The following is a 21187-nucleotide window of genomic DNA, read 5'->3' on the forward strand; positions in this document are numbered from 1 at the left end:
CACAATCCCTTCCAGGAGGCCGTTCCAGAAGCGATTTGTTCAAAAACAGAATCGATATTTCCCACGTCTGTGTGCAGAGGCTGCGTTATATAACAACTCCCGTCGGGGATCAGCTAATCGGGCTGCGTGCAATATGTTATTTCCAGGTTTTTTCGCGGTGGGTTCGAATTCACAATAACAATGCATGTCGTGGGTCAGCTGGTCGGGTCGTGCGCGTTACAATATTTCCGGGTCTCGTCGCAGGCGTTTGAGTACCGATTTTCGTTCGAAAACGGCAGCAAAAACATATCAATTTTCGTTCGAAAACCGATTTGTTCGAGAACAGAGTATTCACTGTATATACTTCTTGTTCTCCCCGTGCCTGCGTGGGTTTTCTCCGAGCACTCCGGTTTCCTCCCACATTCCAAAAAAGTGCAACATTAATTGGACGCTCTAAATTGCCCGTAGGTGTGATTGTGAGCGCGGCTGTTTGTCTCGATGTGTCCTGTGATTGGCTGGCAACCAGTTCAGGGTGTACTACGCCTCCTGCCTGTCAACAGCTGGAATAGGCTCGAGCACTCCCCGCGCAACCCTTGTGAGGATAAGCGGCTAAGAACGTTGATGGATGGATGACTTCTTATTATAAAATACTTTTTGTTAACCCTTCAAGTATGTTTGTTTGCACAATGCGCAGGTTGGAAAAGCACCTCAAAAATGACAATTTTGTATTATCTCACTATAATTTATGAGATTATAAAGATACGAGCTGTCAGTTTTTTTTTTTTTAATTTTATTTTTTTGGGTGGGCAAAAATTTGATGAACTGGCAGTAAACGCATCTCACTTCAAACACACCTTTTAGATTGACTTCAATTCACAATAGTCTGCCTCCCTGTTTGAAATGATTATTGTAATTGATTATTAGATTGAATTTTCCTTAATACAGCTTGTTGTTAAATGATAAAAAGGAAGCTCGGTGGATACGAACGGCCCCCGTAGAGCCCAGAGGGGGAAACGAATCCGCAATAGCTTTGAATTGTGTGCGTCAATGTCCGTAATCAAGTGCGTTGCTCAATCAGGGTTCTTCTTGCTGAGCTGGAGCGACATCAGGACGCCTGGCCTTTCCTCACGCCTGTCAACCTCAAATCGGTCCCTGGCTACAAGAAGGTCATCAAAAAGCCCATGGACTTCTCCACCATACGGGAGAAGCTCGTGAGCAGCCAGTGAGTTGTCGTCATTACCCACCCCCCATCCCCACTAGTCTCGTAATGAAGGCCTCAACCTTTGCTTCTACAATCCTCAAACTGATTGAAGCCACTCACACTTTCCGCTATTTGCAAAACTTTTTGGCACGCATTTTTTAAAATTCCTCAACCATTTCCAAAGATTTTCCATCAGGGAAAAAAAAAAAAAGAATATCAACTTCAAAATTTTGTTCTGAACATCATGGGAACTTATTTTTCATCTCAAAAAATCCCAACGGCTTTAATGATTCCACATTTTCCATGGCAGCGTCCACACCCTGAGAAGGGTTGCGTCAGGAAGGGCATCCGGCGTAAAAATTGTGCCAAAAATATATGTGCGTTCATCTGAGATGATACGCTGTGGTGACCCCGAAAGGGACAAGCCGAAAGAAACACACACACTCGTTCAGGACATCTCCACAACTTTTGCTCACGTACCAAATTCCTACTGTTTTTTTTTTTTTTTTAACAATAAATCTCCCAAATTTAGAGATTTTACATGCTGACCTTCCAATTTCTATCTTGGGAACTCTTTTACAAATTCCCCGTAGTCCCACATTTTCACCATAAAATTTCATAATTGAGAGCGGATTTACATATCTACCGCATCAGTTTACATTCCTCGACTGATTTGAACAATTCCAAGTTCAAAATGATAAATCATTCAAGACATTTTTTTTTTTTTTATTGTATTGCCCAAGGCGGCACGGTGGATCAGCTGGTAAAGCGTTGGCCTCACGGTTCTGAGGTCCTGGATTCAATCCCGGACCCGCATGTGTGGAGTTTGCATGTTCTCTCCGTTCCTGCGTGGGTTTCCTCTGGGCACTAACCCCCCCCCCCCCCCCCACCCCCATCCCATCCCAAAAACATGCAACATTAACTGGACACTCTAAATTGCCCCAAGGTGTGATTGTGAGTGCAGCTGTTTGTCTCCATGTGCCCTGCGATTGGCTGGCGACCAGTTCCGGGTGCACCCCGCCTCCTGCCCGTCGAGAGCTGGGATAGGCTCCAGCACTCCCTTGTGAGAATAAGTGGCGAAGAAAATGGATGGGTGTATTGCCCAAATCCCTACATTTTCGCAGTAAAATTCCCAAATCGTCAGATAATTGGCAAATTACCCGCCTCCTGCCAGACGGCCCGACGCTTTACGTCCGTTCTGCTTCCGGGTTTCTCCCCCCTTTTAGGTATCAAAACCTGGAGACTTTCATCATCGACGTCAATTTGGTGTTTGACAACTGCGAAAAGTTCAACGAGGACAATTCCGACATCGGTCGAGCCGGCCACAACATGAGGAAGTTCTTCGAGAAGCGCTGGACTGAGCTTCTGAAACAAACAAACTAAGATCCACGTTTAAAAAAAAAAAAAAAAAAGAGAAAAGAAAATTCTGGTTATCCTCACACACACACACACAGACACAGACACGCGCATACATTCTACTTTTCCTATCGGGGGCAGCAGGTTTTAATTTCATTCTCTGGAGCAGAATGTGGCTCCGCCAGCAGGGGAGATCGTCGATGCCGCCGTGAAATCACAAAGAGTTTGTTACATGAAGTGCGCTGGATTTATTACAACAGGGATCCTAAACCCCAAAAGACTCTTCGAGAAAAGACAAAAAACGGGGGTACCGTAGTGCAATATCACTCCCTGTGTCGGAACACTGCACTGAATGAATTCTCACTGATGTGTCTGCGCTAGAATACTTTCCACTACCTGTAAATATCTTTTTTTTTTTTCTTTTTTTTTGGGGGGTTGTTATTTAATCGTATTATAGTGAATGTATTTAATTTTTTTTAATAATTATTTATGAATCAAGGTCCACTTCATTTTCTATGAAAAGGAAGACTCTGCGTAACTGCTTTGAATCGAAAAAGGAATGTGTCTGTGTTCTAATTTTTTTTTCTCTCCCGCCCCCGACCCCCCCACCCCACCCAAATATCAAACGAAGCCAAGAAAAAAAAAAAAAAAAAATCTGTTTACACTGTTGAGTGCTTTTGGGCATCGGAGGACTGCGTTCGTTTGTTTCAACCGCATTTATCGGCGAGGAGAGCGGCGGGACAGTTAAGACGGCGGCGATTTCGTGTGTATATACTGTTTATTAATGTCAATATTTTGTCTTGTTTGAAACGATGTGTACAAATGGTTTAAGAATATTAAGATATTGTTTATGCCTTAGAATGATTGTAGCATTCTATTTTAGTGAACGTGATGGAGAAAAAAAACCCATGATAAATATTGTTTGTACAGTATATACATATCCTCTGCAAACACTGTGGTATCCTTAATCTTGGTAGTGCCTACCCTTCCAACAGGGGCATGTAGGGGATGTTTATGTTTTTGACATTTTTTTGTTTGTTTTGTTTTAATATGATTTCAATCCAACAAAGGCCTCCAAAAGTTGGACAATGACACAGACATCATTCCTCACCGTCGAAGAGTTAAAAAAAAAAGAAAAAAAAAAAGGAACAAGCATTGAGCGCGCTCGGGTTGGCGCGCGCCAGCGGTTTTTTTCCTCACCATCTGCCAGAGGACCTAAAGGCCATTTGTAACCACTGTGTTGAACCTTTGCTGTGTGTTGTGGCCTGATGGAGGCAGCTAGATTTTTTTGTACCAAGTCGAAAGTACTTGAAGTTACTTTATTTAAAATAATGTGGAATAAAAGTATCATTCTTTTGTAGGAGCTTTATTTTTCACTAGTGTGTGGCACGGACCTATTAAAAGGATGTTTTTCAATGTAAAACTCTTGAACTGGTGTTCTTTGAGTACTGTTTTCCCCGCGGTTGTCGAGAGGACGAGTACCCTGTTTCGCCGGTTTGTCGTCCACAGACGCAAAATATTTCCAACTTAAGCGTTGGCCTCACGGTTCTGAGGACGTGGGTTCCATTCCGGCCCCACCTGTGAGGAGTTTGCACGTTTTTCCCCGTGCCTGCGTGGGTTTTCTCCGGGCACTCCGGTTTCCTCACACATACCAAAAACATGCAACATTCATTGGACACACTAAATTGGCCCGAGGTGTGATTGTGAGTGTGGCTGTTTGTCTATGTGAGTGGCTGGCAACCAGTTCAGATTGTCCCCCACCTCGTGCCCATTGATAGCTGGGAAAGGCTCCAACACTCCCCCTGCGTGACCCTCGTGAGGATAATCGGTGAAGAAAATGGATGGATGGATTTTAAGGGTGTTTTCTGAACATTGTCCAAATTTCTACCTAACAAATGCACGTTTTCCATTAAAAGTCCCGTTGAAATGGAGACATTTAAAAAAATTGAAGTCATGTTTTTCATTGTTTTTTAAATTGGAAACTTTATTAAAGACATTTTCCATGCCGGTGTTCGCAAAACAATTTTTGACGTTTTAAGTTTTAGCCAATGCTTTTTTTTTTTTCTTAAACTAAAGCGATGCAAATGCTACATTTCCAGTCAAGTTAGAAAGATTTACTTTGACACTGTTAAAGTTTGTAGAGTTTTTTTTTTTTTTTTAATTTTCTGTGTTTTTTAAATTGGAAACTTTATTAAAGACATTTTCCATGCCGGTGTTCGCAAAACAATTTTTGACTAAGTTTTAGCCAATGCTTTTTTTTTTTTTTTCTTAAACTAAAGCGATGAAAAATGCTACATTTCCAGTCAAGTTACAAAGATTTACTTTGACACTGTTAAAGTTTGTAGAGGTTTTTTTTTTTTTATTTTCTGATGATCTTAATTCTTTTTAAAGAGATTTTGGTTTGAGGTTTTTCACTGTTCACTTTGCTTCACATTTATAGCCCGGTGTTTTGTTTTTTTTTTGCAAAAGTGATGTAAATATTTTCCCAAACTTCATCAGTAGACAAGCAAGAAAACAACATCTTCTGTGAAATTCTTGATGAATTTCATAATACAGAACTCGTCTAATTGAATTTGATTTTCAAATGTGAGGAAAAGTTTAAATTTTCTGTCTGAAATATGACGCGTTTAGCGTGTATTCCCATTGCGAGATCTTATTTACAAAAATATATCGAACTGATGGGCTTGAAATTGAACGTTTTTATGACAAAATGCTTGTTCTTTGCAATGTTATGATGATAGTGCTTCACAGCATATTTTGGGAAAAGTTAACGTCACGGAAATCGGGCCCGAGGTAATACGCAAGGTTTCTTAGTGTCTTTCCTTTGCACTTCACATTTTTTTGGCTTACCAAATCGAATTCAAATCCTTCATGTTACCAGAACTGAAAAGACGTCAAGATCACATGACCAGTTTTAATTCTAGATGCCAAATTTTGAGGGAAAAACCCCGCCATAATCCAGGCGTTTTAGGGGTACCAAGATGGCTGCCAATGGATTCACTCAATCTTTTTTTTTTTTTTTTTTTTTCCAGTGGTTCGTCCCGGCAAATTTCCCGAATCCAAGATAAGATCACGTGTTTCGTCTTCACGTGACGTCACCGTTAACTGTAAACAGGAAGTAAAAGGCGTTGAGCCAAAAGCACGAAGAGAAAAGCGGTAAAGTCAAGTAATTTTACAGGCGTTTCAAGGTTTTTACTCCTTTTTTGTTACCTGCGTTACATTTTCATTACGTGCTGGAGGTAAATATTGTTGAATTTAAACTGAATTTATCGCTCGGTTCCGTTATCTGGGCTCGAGTCTGACAATCTTTGCAGTCTTTCTCGTTTTAATCTTTCTAAACTATTGCGGAATATTGATACACGTTATTAAAGGCAAATACAGATATGAATAGCCTCCACGGTACACGGTGTTCTTGCTTTCTAGCCATTTGACGTCAATATGGGAAAAAATTCCAGCATTTATTTCTTATCAATGACATTCGGGTTAAGGTCCATGTACTAGTGGACGAGTTGTCCTCGCTACATGACGCTACTTCATAACAGACATTGCTGAACACAACCAGGTTAGGTCCTAATTTATTTTATATCCGGCCAGGGAAAATTTGGGCATACTAACAGGACAACTACATGTTGCTAGTGTGGCTAAATTGTGCACTAGTTGACATCTAAGAGCGGTGAGTGGACTGCCCAGCGTGCACTAGTACAAAAATTGGCATACCAGTAGTACTAATAACATGTACTTGTCCTACTAATGTGCAAAAACGTCATACAACAGTAAAATCAAACACCATTAGTAGGACAAGTACATGTTATTAGTACTGCTGGTATGCCAAAGTTGTCTAATCACTAGGATGGCAGAACATACTAGTACATGAACCGTAAGCTGAAGTATATACAATGAGTGCTGCTTGCCATAAACTGTACTAGAGAATCACCGATTTTGACGTTGCTGTGCTCGTTACTTTCCGCAGCGTAGTCCCCTCCAAATGGTGTCCCTGATTTGCACTTTACAAGACCACCGCGATGACGTCAACTGGTGCGCGTTCTCCGCGCAACTGCTAGCGACATGTTCCGGGGACAAGACCGTGCGGGTGTACAACACCCGGGACTTCTCGGAGCTGGCCTTCTCGCCGCTGGAAGGGCACGGCTACAGCGTCCACTGCTGCTGCTTCAGCCCCTGCGGACAGTTCCTGGCCTCGTGCTCCACGGACGCCACCACGCTGGTGTGGTCCATGGTCACCGGGGAGATCGAGGCCGTCTTGGAGCATCCCGGTCGCAGCCCCGTCCGGATCTGCGTGCTGTCCCCGGACTCGGCCCATCTGGTCTCTGGTGCGTCTGACGGTTCTTTGGCTCTCTGGGATTTCCCATCCAGGCAGCTGCGGAGGTTTGTCAGTGCAGGAAAACCCGTTTCGTGCGGGGAATTACGTTCCAGGCGCACCCACGCTGTGAAAATCGGCAGTATAGAAAGTTTTTCTTGTCTCGGTGTCTCTCCTGTTCGCGAAGGACCGGCTGCGTGCGTGACACAACAATGGTGGCGTGCGCGTTCAGCCCGTGCGGCCAGATATTTGTCACCGGCTCCACCTACGGAGACCTGCGTGTGTGGGACCTGGATATGAATCAGCGCCTCGCGGAGAAGAACGCCCACGACCTCGGCGTCACCTGCTGCACCTTCGCTCCAGACATCTTCAGTGGTCAGAGACAAATTATTGACTTATTTTATGTTGTTTATACAGTAGATGTTGTTATCAGTGGGCTGCAACAGAGATGCAGGGACGACAGTGATGCCTCGGTTCTACACCACTATCCGTTCCAGAAAACGGTTCCAAAAGGGAATTGTTCGAAAACCAAATCAATGTTTCCCATTAAAATGAATGGAAAAAGAAATAATGCGTTCCAAGCCTAAAAAAATTAGGCTTTCTAAAGCATTTGTTTTCGCTTTTCCTGATAATAAACTGCATAGTGGAAATACATGTATAATTTGAATACTTTTTTAATAATAAAATAATTTAAGAAATATATATTTTACTGAAAATGTATGCTTTAGTAGTAGAGTACGATAGGCTGGGAGCGCATTGCCGTATCTGTAGCGACTCGGCCCCCGGGCTTGTTAACTTTTTTTTTTTTTATTAACAAAAGTGCAGAATAACTTTAAACAAGCAAGTTGCCTTCTTTGGAGCCATGATTGGGGGTTCATACGGTAGTTCCCCATAAGAAGAAAAACAACATTCACTCTCGGGACACGTCTGTGCGCCGCACACATTGTAATTTCCGGGTTTTGTCGGGGGCGTTCGAGTAACGATTTTCGTTCGAAAACGGGAACGTTTGAGAATTGAGGCTTTACTGTATGAGCCTTTTTCTAACAGTCATTCGATGAGCCTCCGATTGTGGAAGTCATTGGTAATTCGCCTCGCAGACGGCCAAGTTGTGCGGTTCCATTTGGCGTCATGTGGACAGGACAGTCACGTGAAGATCTGGGCCGTGAACAAACTGAGTTCTGGAGGTAATCCACAAAAGAGGAAGTCACAAAACACGCAAGATCTCGTCCATCTCAACTTGTTGTTTTTTGTTTTGTTTTTTTTACCTCTTTTGTAGCCTTCAGGATGCAACTCGTGCACACACTGACGGGCCAGTCGGCCCCTGTCCTCTCATGCGCGTACTCCTCAGATGGACAACTGCTTGTCTCAGGGTAAGACGGGAGGACTGGCCAGCACTATTATTCGGGCCCAACCGATATGAATTTTTTTTGATGCCGATTAATTAAAAATATATATAATAAATTCAGTTACATCAGTTTTTTTGGTCCCATAACCCTTACAACATTACAACAGCAAAGATATAAAATGCAGACGTACCATTTGACTGTTTAACACTTTGTCATTCACAACAAACTTTTCAAGTGCAAAAACTTGCAAAAAAAAAATGAATTGCACTGTGCGTGATATAAGGAACATAATGAGTGAAATTACTGGCAAAGCATTATGCATGATGCCCTTTGACATTATATCACATTTTTTCTACTGCTTTTTCTGAAGTGAGACGCCTTTTCTGAGCTGTGAAAATGTGTCATCTTTGACATTTGCATTTTAAATACAAGTATACATAGAGAGAGTTTTGTGTGCATTTGTTATGTAGATTATGTATTGTTTTTTTGTGCGTTGTGGCTGTTTTTGCTTTACTCTTTATGTCCTGTGTTGTTGTTTGCTTGATGGGATATTACTAATTTATCCCAGTTGATGAATAGAATTGCACTACTGAGTGTGACCACGAGAGGGAGACATGGGTCAATGTATCGCTCGACGTCTGACACGAAAACGTTTTTTTGAAACATTGTTTTGAATCTTATTCGCAGCTCTGTGGACAAAACCGTGACTGTCTATGACGCGGTGAGTTCCTCCTATATTCATCCCCATGTTCAAATTCATTGTTATGAAGTGCCGTGTAGGTCAAAAAACTAACATTAACCCCTCAATCCCACCTGAATATCTCACGCACTCACCAAAAACCCACCCAAAAAAATAGTCACGCCCCCCCAAAAATCTCTCTGATACACCAACAAAAAAACCTCTTGTACACCAAAAATCACTTGCACAAACTTGAAACTCACACACACTAAAAACACTTCTCTCACACACAAAATTTTTCATGCTAATAAACCGTCACACAGAAACCAAGAAACCTTTCTCACGAGCCTCCCACCCATAAAAACTGACTCAAAAGTACTCCATCCATTTTCTTTGCCACTTATCCTCACGGGGGTCACGAGCTCATCCCAGCTGTCACCGGGCAGGAGGCGGGGTACACCCTGAGCTGGTCGCCAACCAATCGCAGGGGACATGGTGACAAACAGCCGCGCTCACAATCACACCTATGGGCAATTTAGAGCGTCCAATTAATGTTGCATGTTTTTTGGGATGCGGGAGGAAACCGGAGCGCCCGGAGGAAACCCACGCAGGCACGCGGAGAACATGCAAACGCCACACAGGTGGGTCCGGGATCGAACCTTGGTCCTCAGAACCGTGAGGCCAAAGCTTTACCAGCTGATCCACCGTCCCGCCCAAAAGCTCCAAGACACAAACTCCCAATCAGGGAATCGAACGCCCGTCTTCTACGTGACAGGCAGAGATACTGTTGCTATACTAACGAGGAGACCCAAAAGTACTCATAAAAAAAAAAAAAAACAAACATAAATTTACACACCAAAAAAAAACCCTCCAATGTGGCCCCAAAATTCTCACACACCAAAAGAACTCAGATTTATCTCACAGGCGCAGTTTAGCACTTTCAGGCCCATTGGGAAAACCTCTCAGGCACACCTGTAAAAAAAAAACTAAACCAAAAAAAACCATCCCACACTTGAAAACCTCTTACATACAGAAAGAGAGAGAGAGAGAGAGAGAGGAGAGAGAGAGAGAGAGAGAGAGAGAGAACAGCACACTTTCATCTTTTTTGAATCTGATTGGCTTCGCCTCCCTCTGCCCGTTGCCAGCGTTGCTGTTGAACTGGCTCCCAGATAAACTGCCGTAAATGTGAGCGTATTGTAGTAGTGTGATGGGTGAACGTTAATTTGGGCCTATACAGTACATCGTACATTATGGTGCCTCTCGTAACATTTATTAATACATTTTTTTTTGTTTTTTTTTCAGAAAAATGCTGCGTTGCTTTACACGTTGAATCAACATGAGCGGTACGACCTCCAAGAAGCAAAGCAAACGCATTAATTACACTTCATGATGTGTCATTGGGAAATTTGTATTCCAATTGTATTATTTGTCTTATTTTTGCCCAACCACGACCGACCTTTCGTTACGATATCTCGTCTATCAAGCCGGCCTAATAGCTCACGCGTTGTTTAGGCGCACTATGTAATTGGAAATTAAAAGATAGAGTGTTGAGAAGGCTTTTGATAGATAGATAGATAGATAGGTGGTGTTTTTATTCAAAACAAACTGAGGCACCAAATGTTACAGTATTTTAGAGAAAACTGTATCTTCTATAAACTACCGAATCAAATACATAGAATCTAATTCTAGTAGAATTCCAAGTTGCGTGTATAATAAAGTAAGTTTCTTTCGGCTTGTCCCTTTCGGGGTCGCCACAGCGTGTCATCTCAGATGAACGCACATATATGTTTGGCACAATTTTTACGCCGGATGCCAGTCCTGACGCAACCCTTCTCAGGGAGTGGAGGCCCCAGCGGGATACGAACCCACAACCCCGGGTTTGTGTATATCAAACAAGATAATTTGGGAAAGTCAACTAGCTTAATGGTAGCGCACAATGCAAAACACAATAGTTGGGCTAACGGAACTAGCATCGATGTCGCGGTAGTGATAATCCCTAAACGGCAGATGTTTGAAAACTAAAGTGCCGTGCAATAACAAACGTCACAAGAACAGAGTATGTTCTTTATCCTCCGCCACGATTGCGTACTATAACTGCAATTTAGTGAGTCGCGTAGGATAATTTCAACTGTAGTGCTGAAGAAGTCTCTCCAGATTTGACGGCATCGGTTGACATTACGACAACACCAATTGGATCATGTCAGAACAGATTCGGTCAGAACATTTCCGTCACGATAATAAAATTGTGAAATCATCTGCAATTTACACGCAATGTACTCGTCGCCTGGTTCGGCGCAAACGGAAGCGAAGTTGCAATGACGGCCATCGTTTGCCGCAGGTACGTGACGGCGTGTTCCTTCTCGCCAAGCTCGCCGCTAATCGCCACGGGGTCCATGGATAAGACGGTGAACATCTGGAGGGTGGAAGATGGATCGAGTGGCCACGGTGAGAGCGACGCCGGCTCCTCGTCGTGGAATTTGGCTCGTTTACATTCTGTGTCATTTCTCTCACTCTTTTGTTGTTATTATTTTTCCCACCGTGCTTTGCTGCACCTCAGCTGGAAAGTCACTGCCTGGTAAGCTTTTCCCCCCTAAAAGTCAAATGTTATTTGTTGTTATAGAATGCGCTGGGTGCTCCAGTAAAATTTATGATTTGTTCCACGAAGCCATACACATTTTTGTATTCTCTATAGAGCTCGTGCACGTGACGTCACCATTTTCACGGCGCCACATTGCCGGACAAACAGAGCTGCTCGACATTGCGGGAGACGTTGAATATTTACAATACCCGAGACCTGTTGTGCTGTCGGTTGTCACAACAGATGAGAGAGATATTCCAAGAAGTATTTATAATGCCAAGTTGGCTTATTTGAGAGCAATGCGTATTAAAAAAAAAAAAAAATTCTGTCCCAGAGGTTTACGGAGGTTAACGTGTGGCTGCAATACACTTCCTTGTACGTTCTGTGGAGACGACGGCATACTTCTTTTTTTTTTTTTTTTCCCAATCATATTTAATGAATGCGAGTTTGTGTAAAACCATTTAAATATTGGTGATATTTGTATTGAATACTAGCTGAAAAGATCGACGGATTCCGGCAAAGGTTAACGTGTGGCCGAATACGCTTCCGCGTTCACGAGCCGTCAAAACCGTCACTATTTGGGATTTATTCCCGATTGAGAACAGATCCAGCAACAAAGTATTCATATGAGACATCCAGACTTTTATACCCTTTCAATCTTTTCCGTGTAAATCTCGACGACGTACTCACCGGATCCATGTGTAGATCAAGATAAGCAGAAATCGAATTAACAGTCCAATTTCTTATCAGCAAAAACATCAACTTTGGCATTAAATACGCGTCCTCTATGCCGAGTTTGTCTACTTTTTCCACGTACTGTCGTTTATTTTCACCTTCTAAATGACAAACGGTATCGGACAAGAGTCTGGGCGTCGTGCTATAAGACATGTCGTTTACAACCGACTTAGCATTGAGCAATGCTTAGCTTGACCGGCAATATGGCGAGGTCAACAAAAGTCACGTGATTTCATGACGTAGGTGCACAAACTTTATACTCCTAGAAATGTTTTTAACCTGCAACTTTGTATCTCTTCCAGAAGAGTCCACTGTGTCATGTCAAGGTAGGGTCTTACTTTTGTTACAAACCCGAAAAAAAAGCAAATGAGCTTCTATCTTTGCACTCTGCCCCTGACGGCAGAGTGACCGACCACCACAAAAATTGAAAATAAGACAAAAGTAAATCTCAATTCGTGTTGTCTGTAATGTAATTATAGTCAATTCAAATTCCGTCGGCAATCCCTAAAGCCTAATTAAAATTCATCATCGCGCCCTGTGAGTAATGTTGCATGTGTTGCTGCTCCGTTTGTGTTCAAGAAGCAGTTTGAAGGTTTTCCGTACACGCAGTGCAAATTTCAGTTTCAGCTTTGTTAGCATTAAGCTCGTCCACGTTCACCCAACGATACTGCATAATAATTGGTTGACTACTTTGGTGATCAAAAAGGCAGTTTAATTTGGTTTTCATTTTTTTTTAATGTCAGTAAAATTCAACCGGGAGTGTTAAATGAACAGCTTTCGGAAGCGAGCACATTTTGCCCGTTTTGGATGAGATTCTTTTCGTTCTCTCAGAAAGGCGTTACATGATATCTTGACAGCAAGAGAGTGAGGATGGGCAAAAAAAACGTACCGTAATTTCTGGCCTACAAGCTGCGACTTTTTTCACACGCTTTCAACCCTGCGGTTTATGCGGCGATGCAGCTGAGTTGGGCATTTTTTCGAACGGCTGCATGGGGGCACTCGAACGAAAAAGTTAAGAGTGAGACCGGTGGAATATATGTGCCGAGGAAGTGACTTTTGCCGCCCCTGTTAACGCTGCCCTCGAGTGTTGCTGCTGTGTTACTGGCGTGTCTCAGTTATATTTACTGGTAAGTTTTATTTTAACCGTCCCTGTTAGCGTTGGCTCTAGCTTTAGTGCGGCGCTAGCGTTAGCACGAGCATTAACATCACGCACCAAACTCTTTCTGTGTACCGTCTTTCTTTTTAAATTTCTCGTATTTCAATGTGGGCACTTGAGGCTTTTACACAGCTGCATATATTTGTATCTTTTTTATCAACTTTTGTTTTAAGGTTAGGGTTAAGATATAACGCTAAGTAGAAGAAGGGGAACTATGAGACCGGGGGATTTCCCAGTCAGCGTCCGCTACGTACCCAGAGTTCCCCTGTTAGTAACGCACGCGCATTAATCACAAGGAGACTTTTCAGCACGGAGGAGCGCTAAGACTGTCACACCGGCCCTGTTAGCATTAGCGCTAGCTTTAGCGCGACGCTAGCGTTAGCACTAGCGTCAGCGCTTGCCGTGCGAGTGTTAAACTCTTTCTGTGTACCATCTTTCTTTGTAAATATCTCGTGTTTCAATGTGTGCACTTGCGGCTTTTACACGTGTGCGGCGTATGTATGTAGCAAATGGTATTTCCTTTACAAATGTTCTCAGTGAGGCTTGTAACCACGCACGCTCTGTAGGCCGGGAATTACGGTACTTTGAAAAATTCTTTTTGATAAACTCAAGCGCATCCTACTGGGTTTAAATGTGTTTAAGGCGTAAAACTATATATAAATATATTTGGTCTCTGTATATTGTGGCTTTTCGCGGGCGGGTCTGGAACGTTTCCCGCACGATCAACGCGGGTTCACTTATTTGAATTTTTTATTTTGGATTTTTATAAAGGTTCTTTTCGGTGCCGGCATACAAAGGCCGGTCTTTCAAGGCACCTGCTCCAAGACCTCTGCCCAATGCTTTTATTTTTTTATTTTATTTTTTTTTCTGCAGCGCATGTCAGCTTTTGATGTGTCCGCACATGTGCACTCTCCACCTTTTATACTTTCGTCCTTTGTCGATGAAAATGTCAATGAAAGCTCTCAGGATGAATCCATAAAGTGTCCCAGCTAGTTAAGCCGCACCTCTCGGAATCGATAGTCGGCGGGACTCTGAGATAACATTTGGCCTTTTTAAATCAAGCGTGTGGAGTGGGGTGGGGTGGGGTGGGGGGGGGGGGGGGTTGCTCAGCCGTCACTCCGTTTTTGTCCTCTCAGGGTCGACGTCGGCGGGTCGCTCCAAGCTGCTGGTCAGCGATTGGTCGGAGGAGGACGTGTCGGCGTGGCTGTCGGAGGAGGGGCTCGGGTCACTGGTGGACACGTTCAGGACCAACAACATAGACGGGCTCGAGCTGCTCGGCCTCACCAAGGAGTCGCTGCTGTCGGAATTGCACATAGGTGAGGGGGGCGGGGGGGGGTGAGGGGAGGACCGTTTCCGAGTTCACGGGCCTCACAAAGTGTTTTGGGCGGAGAAAGTTGCGACGCTGACGCAAATGCAGCATCATGCGTCCATGTTAATACTGAGTGTGCGAAATACCGTGGAGATGAGACAGAAGACCGGCTTTACAATCTTGTTCTGAACTGTTAAAAAAAAATATATAGATATATATATATTTTTTTTTTTTTTTAAATCTCCAGCGGCCCCCAGATAAGTTGAGCTTGAGTCCTCCGCCGTAAAAGGAAGGTTAATGTGGGTTTTACTCTGCGTCACGTCGAGACCGCGACGGAAAAAGCATTAAAGCTTTACTGACTGCGGCACTCGTGACCCTTCTGAAGCGCTCCCGATACAACCCAATCCCTATAAGTGCTTTTTATCAGGAGCACTCATCATTCGTCCCTCTCGGTCCAAAGCCGTGAAATGGCAGCTTGTCACATTTTGGACGGCGTTGTCAACAATTGTTTTGTCGGACCGCCGCGCTATTGTTGTCGCCGGCGGCAGCTCGTCGTCGCATTTACGCAGCTTCCGGGCCGCTCGCTTCTCCGTTTTCACAAAACGGAGGATGGCGGCAAACGGCGAGATAAGTCCGTCTTTTAGCCGGGGCGATAAATGAAATGGTGTCTTTCATCAAAAGTGGGAGGGATATCAAATCCTATAGGGGAAAAGCCGTTTGAGCATTTATTCCAGACCCCTGATATCCGGCTTAAGGTCCAGGTAACCATCATGCTCTTAATAGAAAAACTCTTCCTTTACTAGTAACCTCTTTCTTCTACTAGTGCCACTTTTGGCCCCTGTTAGTACACAATTAAAGCTTACAGTAGTAGGAAACAAGTGCGCTGCACTAGTAAAAATATTTGACCCAGTTAAAATCTGTAACTGTACAATTGTGGCCGACTTGTTCCACCAGTGCAAAGAATGATCTTACTAGTTAGGACAACATGGCTATTAAAGCGGATTCTGATTCTGAATCTGAATCTGATCCTAATCGTACAACTTTGGCAACCAAATGTTCCGATCCATCCATCCATTTTCTTTGCCGCTTATCCTCACGGGATTAAACCCAGGTCCTCAGAACTTTATGGCCAATGCTTTCCAGCTGAGACACCGTGCCGCCCAAATGTTACAAGTAAGGCAAAACTGCAACAGATGATAACTGTGTGCTAGTCTTACTAGTGACATTATCCAATTATGCTAGTTAACATCGGTCATTTCACTAGTACACAGTAGCATATATTTCTCCTACAAGTATGCTGTATTTGTTGTACTGAAATGTCATATGTCACATCATGTCATGTCATCATTATCCAAGCCGCTTATCCTCACAAGGGTTGCCTACCCCAGCTAGCTTTGGGCGAAAGGTGGACTACATCCTGAACTTCTCGCCAGCTAGTCGCAGGGCAGATATTGACACCATCGCTGACCGGGAATCGATCCCACGCCGCCCGCCCCAAAGGCAGGCGTGTGTACCACTACACCAGAGGGGTCCAACTCGTTTTTATCGCGGGCCACATTGTAGTTACGCTTTCCCTCAGAGGGCCATTATGACTGAGACCAATCAGAAATCAAGGGTGATGGGTTTTTCAACTCTCGTCGATGTTTGGTCAAACAAAAATGTGTGCAACATCTCAAGGTCATCATTTATGACATGACAATTTTAAATTTTGGCACAGATTTGAACCAAAATCATGGAAGTTGATACACATGATTTGCCTTTGCGGGCCACATAAAATCACGCGGCGGGCGCATCTGGCCCCCGGGGCTTGAGTTTGACACCTGTGCACTACACCATCAGTGACCTGTTGTGGAGAAGACATTACTAGTTAAATCTTTGTTCTACCTGTGCACTAGTAGTCTAATGAGCACACATAGAAAAACGCCCCCCCCCCCCCAATCTTAAAATGCGGTTCCCAGTTGGCAAGGCGTTTTCATTGAGCGCACACAAAGGTGTCTGCGCGGTATTTGAGCGCGATTCGCACGTCCAGTCATCGATGGCGCTGCCGTCCACGTTGACGCTCACCCACGCTCATGTTGGCCACACAAGACCGACAACTGCAGAGCAAATGTTCCAAATCTTCAGTCCCAAATCGGCGTTCTCGTACGTTTGGCACTCCGTGTCGTTCCGCTTCACGTTCCCGGGTCAAAATGACGAGTGCGATTCTGTGCAGAATCAGTGGGCCAGCGCGGCAAAGTCCTGAGGAAGGTGGAGGAGCTGAAGAACGCGTCCGTGTCTTCGGGTGTTCCTGACGAGTTTCTGTGTCCAATCACCAGGGAGCTGATGAGAGAGCCAGTCCTCGCCGCCGGTGAGCCACCCGTCCGGAGCACGTAACTCGGCTTGCAAAGGGGGAGGGAAAATTCTGGAAAGTTTCTTAACGTCGTTGAACGTTCCATTAAGGACTGCGCCAAATTATCCAATTTCACCTAACCGGTAGAATAACCGTAAGAGCGCACCTGATTGTAAGCCTCACCCAGTACATTTGTAAAGGAAATACCATTTGGTGCTTACATAAGCCGCACACGTGTAAAAGGCGCAAGTGGCCACATGGAAACCCACATTGAAACGCGAGATATTTACGGGAAAGACGGTACACAGAAAGAGTTTTAATGGCTAGGTTTCCGATGATGTCACCACAGTCCCAGCATTGCTCTTAGACCAATCGGATGAATTAACTGTCAGGTTTGAACCCAACCGCTGGACTAGAGAGCAAATGAAGGGCCAGAAGAGGTCTTCAATTTGGCCCCCGTACGGCGGAGAAACAGTTTTGGCTGACCAGCTGCGTCTCCAACACCCGTCTGAGTCGGCCTTACCGGTGTCCCTCTTTTTATTAGTTTCTCAGGACAAAAGGTTACAAGGTTACACATTCAAATGGAGGAACAGATGGCAATATTAATACAAAAACGAATACTAAAGGAAACATTTATAACAATGGGGTCCAAAGGGGTGCATCACTCCTCAAGGTGTTGCTGGGTCACACGGCCGCTCGCAAACAGAATGATTTGGATGATAAAAGATGATAAAAACAAATGCATGATAAAGCAATAATTGTAATATATATAATAATAATAATAATTGCAACATTAATAAGAGAAAAAAAACTTCACACTTCACCTATCACCTGTGTTCTCCGACCTCTATGCCACACAAGTTGGCGGCCGTCGCAAGGCATGACGGTTAATTGGTAACCTATCAATACCTTGTCTTAGCTTATCATAGCAACAACACGGTAGCACGAACAGGGGTGGTTAAAAAAAAAAAAAAAAAAAAAAAACATACCGGGAAAAAAAAAACAGCCAGCTACACAGTAGCAACATGGTAGCACTGCACTAACAGGGCCGGTTTAAAAAAAAAAAAAAAAAACTAAATCACTGAGACGTGGCAGCAACAACATAATGCAGCGCTAACGCTAGCGCGGCACTAAAAGGCCTGTTAAAAAAAAACAACATACCTAAATCCCTGAGATGCGGCAGTAACACAGCACCAACAAACGAGTGCGCGCTAACAGGGCCGATTTAAAAAAAAAAAAAAAAAAAAAAAAAACATACCGGTAAAAATCAATGAGATGCGGCAGTAACACAGCGCTAACATGGTCGGTTAAAAAAAAAAAAACCGTACCATTCAAAGTCACTCCCTCAATCTCACTGTTACCCTTTTCACTAGAGCGCCCCCTTGCGGCCGGTCGAAATGATGCACAAATTAGCCGCATCACTGCATAAGCTGCAGGATTGAAAGCCTGTGATAAAAGTCGTGGTTTATAGGCTGGAAATTACGCTACGAGATGCTCATGAAATGCAGTCCACCCTGCAAGCAAGCTCACGTGGAGCTACGGTGTCTGTTTGCAGCAAAAAAAAAAAAAGTATGAGCTAGATCTATATGGATTTCTGACAGCATAACAAATACATATTCTTCATACAATGATTATGATGTTTTGTGGAAAATCCAAGTAGGGGAATCCCAAAGACACCTTCTGATCATTTGAATGAAACCCGTAGATGGCTACTCATACGAAAAGGAGGCCATCGTGATGTGGATCAGCACCAAGAACCGCTCCAGCCCGATGACCAACCTGCCCTTACTGACCACTCTGCTCACCCCCAACCACACTCTGAAAATGGCCATCGCCCGCTGGAGGACCACCCACTGCCCCTGAATCACTTCAGGTACACCAGCGGATGTACACGTCATGTTTCACGGGCAGATTAATTTCACGTTGTTCTGGGCGGGCAGATTTAACTGCGCTGTTATCGTTATTCATTTTGCAGAACCAATTAAGTGAAGACTACAACACGATACAAGATGAAAGTTTGCACTCTTAATGGTCACGCTTGCCTCTTAATGTTCCAAAATGTCACGCCTGTCATCATACATGCATACCGTGTCTTAACTAGAGGTGGGCTGAGTTGTCCAAATTACCGCGAGTTACTTTAGAAATACCGTAATTTCCGGCCTTTTTTCACACTCTTTCAACCGTGGGGTTTATGGCGGGACGCGGCTAATTTGTGCATTTTTTTCTAACGGCTGCAACGGGGCACTCGACCCGAAAAGGTAAGAGTGAGACCAGTGTGTGTATGCGTGTGTGCCGAGAAAGGGACTTTAACCAGTCCGGCCCTGTTTGCGCAGCACTAGCGTTAGCGATACCGCGGCAGCGTTAACATGGCGGCGCTAGCGTTAAACTCTCTGTGTACAGTCTTTCTTGGTAAATATCTCGTGTTTCAATGTGGGCACTTGCGGCTTTTACATAGCTGCGGCATGTGTATGTACCAAATGGTATTTCCTTTACCAACGTACTGGGTGAGGTTCATAACCAGGTGCGCTCTGTAGGACAGGAATTACGGTATATGATCCAAAAAATTAGCCCAGTTGAGTAGTAGTATTCCGTGGGGAAAAAACAAAACCTCGCTACAATATCAAATATACAATTAAATTCTAATTTGGAAATAATAACTAACTTGTTTTACCTTCTAAACTCGGGTAACTTTGATTACCTAATTACCGTAATTTACGGCCTACAAGCCGGGACTTTTTTCCACACGCTTTCAACCTTGCGGACAATTTGTGCAAGGGGGCACTCGAGCGGTAAAGGTAAGAATGAGACCGGTGGAATATATATGCCGAGGAAGTGACTTTTACCGGCCCTGTTAGCGTTGTGCTAGCGTGTTGGTGCTGTGTTACTGTCGCGTCTCGGTGATATTTATCGGTAAGTTTTCTTTTAACTGCCTGTTTAGCATTTGCGCTAGATTTTGTGTGGCGCTAGCGTTAAAACTTAAATATCACTGAGACACTCCAGTAACACAGCAGCAACACGCTAGCGCCTCGCTAGCGTTAAACTCTTTCTGTGTACTTTCTTTGTAAATATCTCGTGTTACAATGTGGACAGGTGCGGCATATGTACGTACCAAATGGTATTTCCTTTACAAATGTACTTGGTGAGGCTTATAACCAGGTGCGCTCTGTAGGCCGGGAATTACGGTAAACTGTATGAAACGTGCAAAACAGATTTCTGGTGCATATTAAAACCACAATAATAAATGTCTTTTTTATGTTTTTCATTTTTTTCTTCTAATAACTAATAATCATCATCTAATCTGTTCTCCTTCCACCTTGCAATATATTGATCCAGCATTTCTAACTGGACGAATGAACGCTTGCCAGATTATTTTTGTGACCCGTACAAAATTTGTGCTGTAACTGCCACAGGAAATTCTCTTTCATGTGCATATATTTGCATGTTCATTTTTTTTCCTCCCTCTCCATAATCATAAACGTACACTTTACTCTGAAAGTAGCATAAACGAGGAACCAGAGGGATCCTTATTATTTTATTGTACCACATTATTGGTGACCACATTCTGTAATCCATAGCATGAAAAGTGTATATGATAACTGTGGACGTTATTCTCATAAATCTGTTATGTATACATTCTTGACCGTTTTGTGTTCAATAAAACCAATAAACAACTCACAAGTTGTGGCCTATGCAAAAATAAATCCAATATACAGTTAATATCGAAGCAACCAACATTGACGAGCAGGTTTTTCTATTGTCATGTACATATTGGGATGAGAAAAAAAAATCAGATGTATTTAATTTTTTTTTTTTTTTTTTTGAAGGCTGTAATATTGATAGAGAACCACTAACAAGGAAATATATCATCTGCAAATATAGTGTATAATATACAAATATAAATGTTTTTTTTTTTTTTTTTTAAAAGACACTTGACAATCAAAATGGTCTTAACCTGCAACTGGCATGAGCTTTATTATTGTTATGATTCGTGCGCAAAGCTCTCTTGGACTTGGACGTCAGCTATCGGGCAAGCCACCGCGACTTCACGGACTCTTCCGGGTGGCGAAAGCCGAAAAGTTTTCCCCGACAGGCAAAAGCTAGCGAGCGGATCCTTCGGATGTCCTTTGCTTGAGTGACGAAGGTCGAGTGCATCCTTGAGATATGACTTGAATTAATTGTGTAACCACGCAAGTTTAAAAAAAAA

At 43.5% G+C, this 21187-nt stretch overlaps 2 protein-coding genes across 13 annotated transcripts in view; both read left to right on the forward strand.

Annotated features, from left to right (window-relative positions):
* baz2ba (bromodomain adjacent to zinc finger domain, 2Ba) overlaps positions 1-3688 on the forward strand; it is a 127027-nt gene extending 123339 nt beyond the window's left edge. For all 10 annotated transcript variants that reach the window (XM_061813915.1, XM_061813914.1, XM_061813917.1 and 7 more), the window contains 2 exons: positions 1058-1201; positions 2407-3688. In XM_061813915.1, the coding sequence (XP_061669899.1) occupies positions 1058-1201; positions 2407-2563 (301 nt within the window). In that variant the 3' untranslated portion in view covers positions 2564-3688. The remainder of the gene's footprint in view (positions 1-1057; positions 1202-2406) is intronic.
* A 1919-nt stretch (positions 3689-5607) lies between these two features.
* Positions 5608-21187, forward strand: wdsub1 (WD repeat, sterile alpha motif and U-box domain containing 1). 3 transcript variants are annotated; one of them, XM_061813930.1, is made up of 14 exons: positions 5608-5724; positions 6507-6919; positions 7039-7226; positions 7949-8035; positions 8128-8221; positions 8885-8918; positions 10179-10219; positions 11215-11321; positions 11434-11451; positions 12492-12515; positions 14482-14661; positions 16867-17001; positions 18689-18856; positions 18959-21187. In XM_061813930.1, the coding sequence occupies exons 2-13, from the start codon at positions 6522-6524 to the stop codon at positions 18844-18846; spliced, it is 1464 nt and encodes a 487-aa protein (XP_061669914.1). In that variant the 5' UTR covers positions 5608-5724; positions 6507-6521; the 3' UTR covers positions 18847-18856; positions 18959-21187. The 3 variants fall into 3 exon arrangements, with proteins under 3 accessions (XP_061669914.1, XP_061669913.1, XP_061669915.1); XM_061813929.1 differs by having other exon boundaries at positions 5635-5775; XM_061813931.1 differs by having other exon boundaries at positions 5635-5775; positions 12495-12515.

The sequence above is a fragment of the Syngnathoides biaculeatus genome, chromosome 3 (genome assembly GCF_019802595.1).
Source record: "Syngnathoides biaculeatus isolate LvHL_M chromosome 3, ASM1980259v1, whole genome shotgun sequence".
NCBI lineage: Eukaryota > Metazoa > Chordata > Actinopteri > Syngnathiformes > Syngnathidae > Syngnathoides > Syngnathoides biaculeatus.

Coding starts and splice junctions, on each gene's coding strand:
- wdsub1 (XM_061813930.1), top strand. CDS start 6,522: ATGGTGTCCCTGATTTGCACTTTACAAGACCACCGCGATGACGTCAAC. Junction 7,227..7,948: donor CGCTCCAGACATCTTCAGTG/GTCAGAGACAAA, acceptor TTCGCCTCGCAG/ACGGCCAAGTTGTGCGGTTC. Junction 8,222..8,884: donor GGACAACTGCTTGTCTCAGG/GTAAGACGGGAG, acceptor TCTTATTCGCAG/CTCTGTGGACAAAACCGTGA.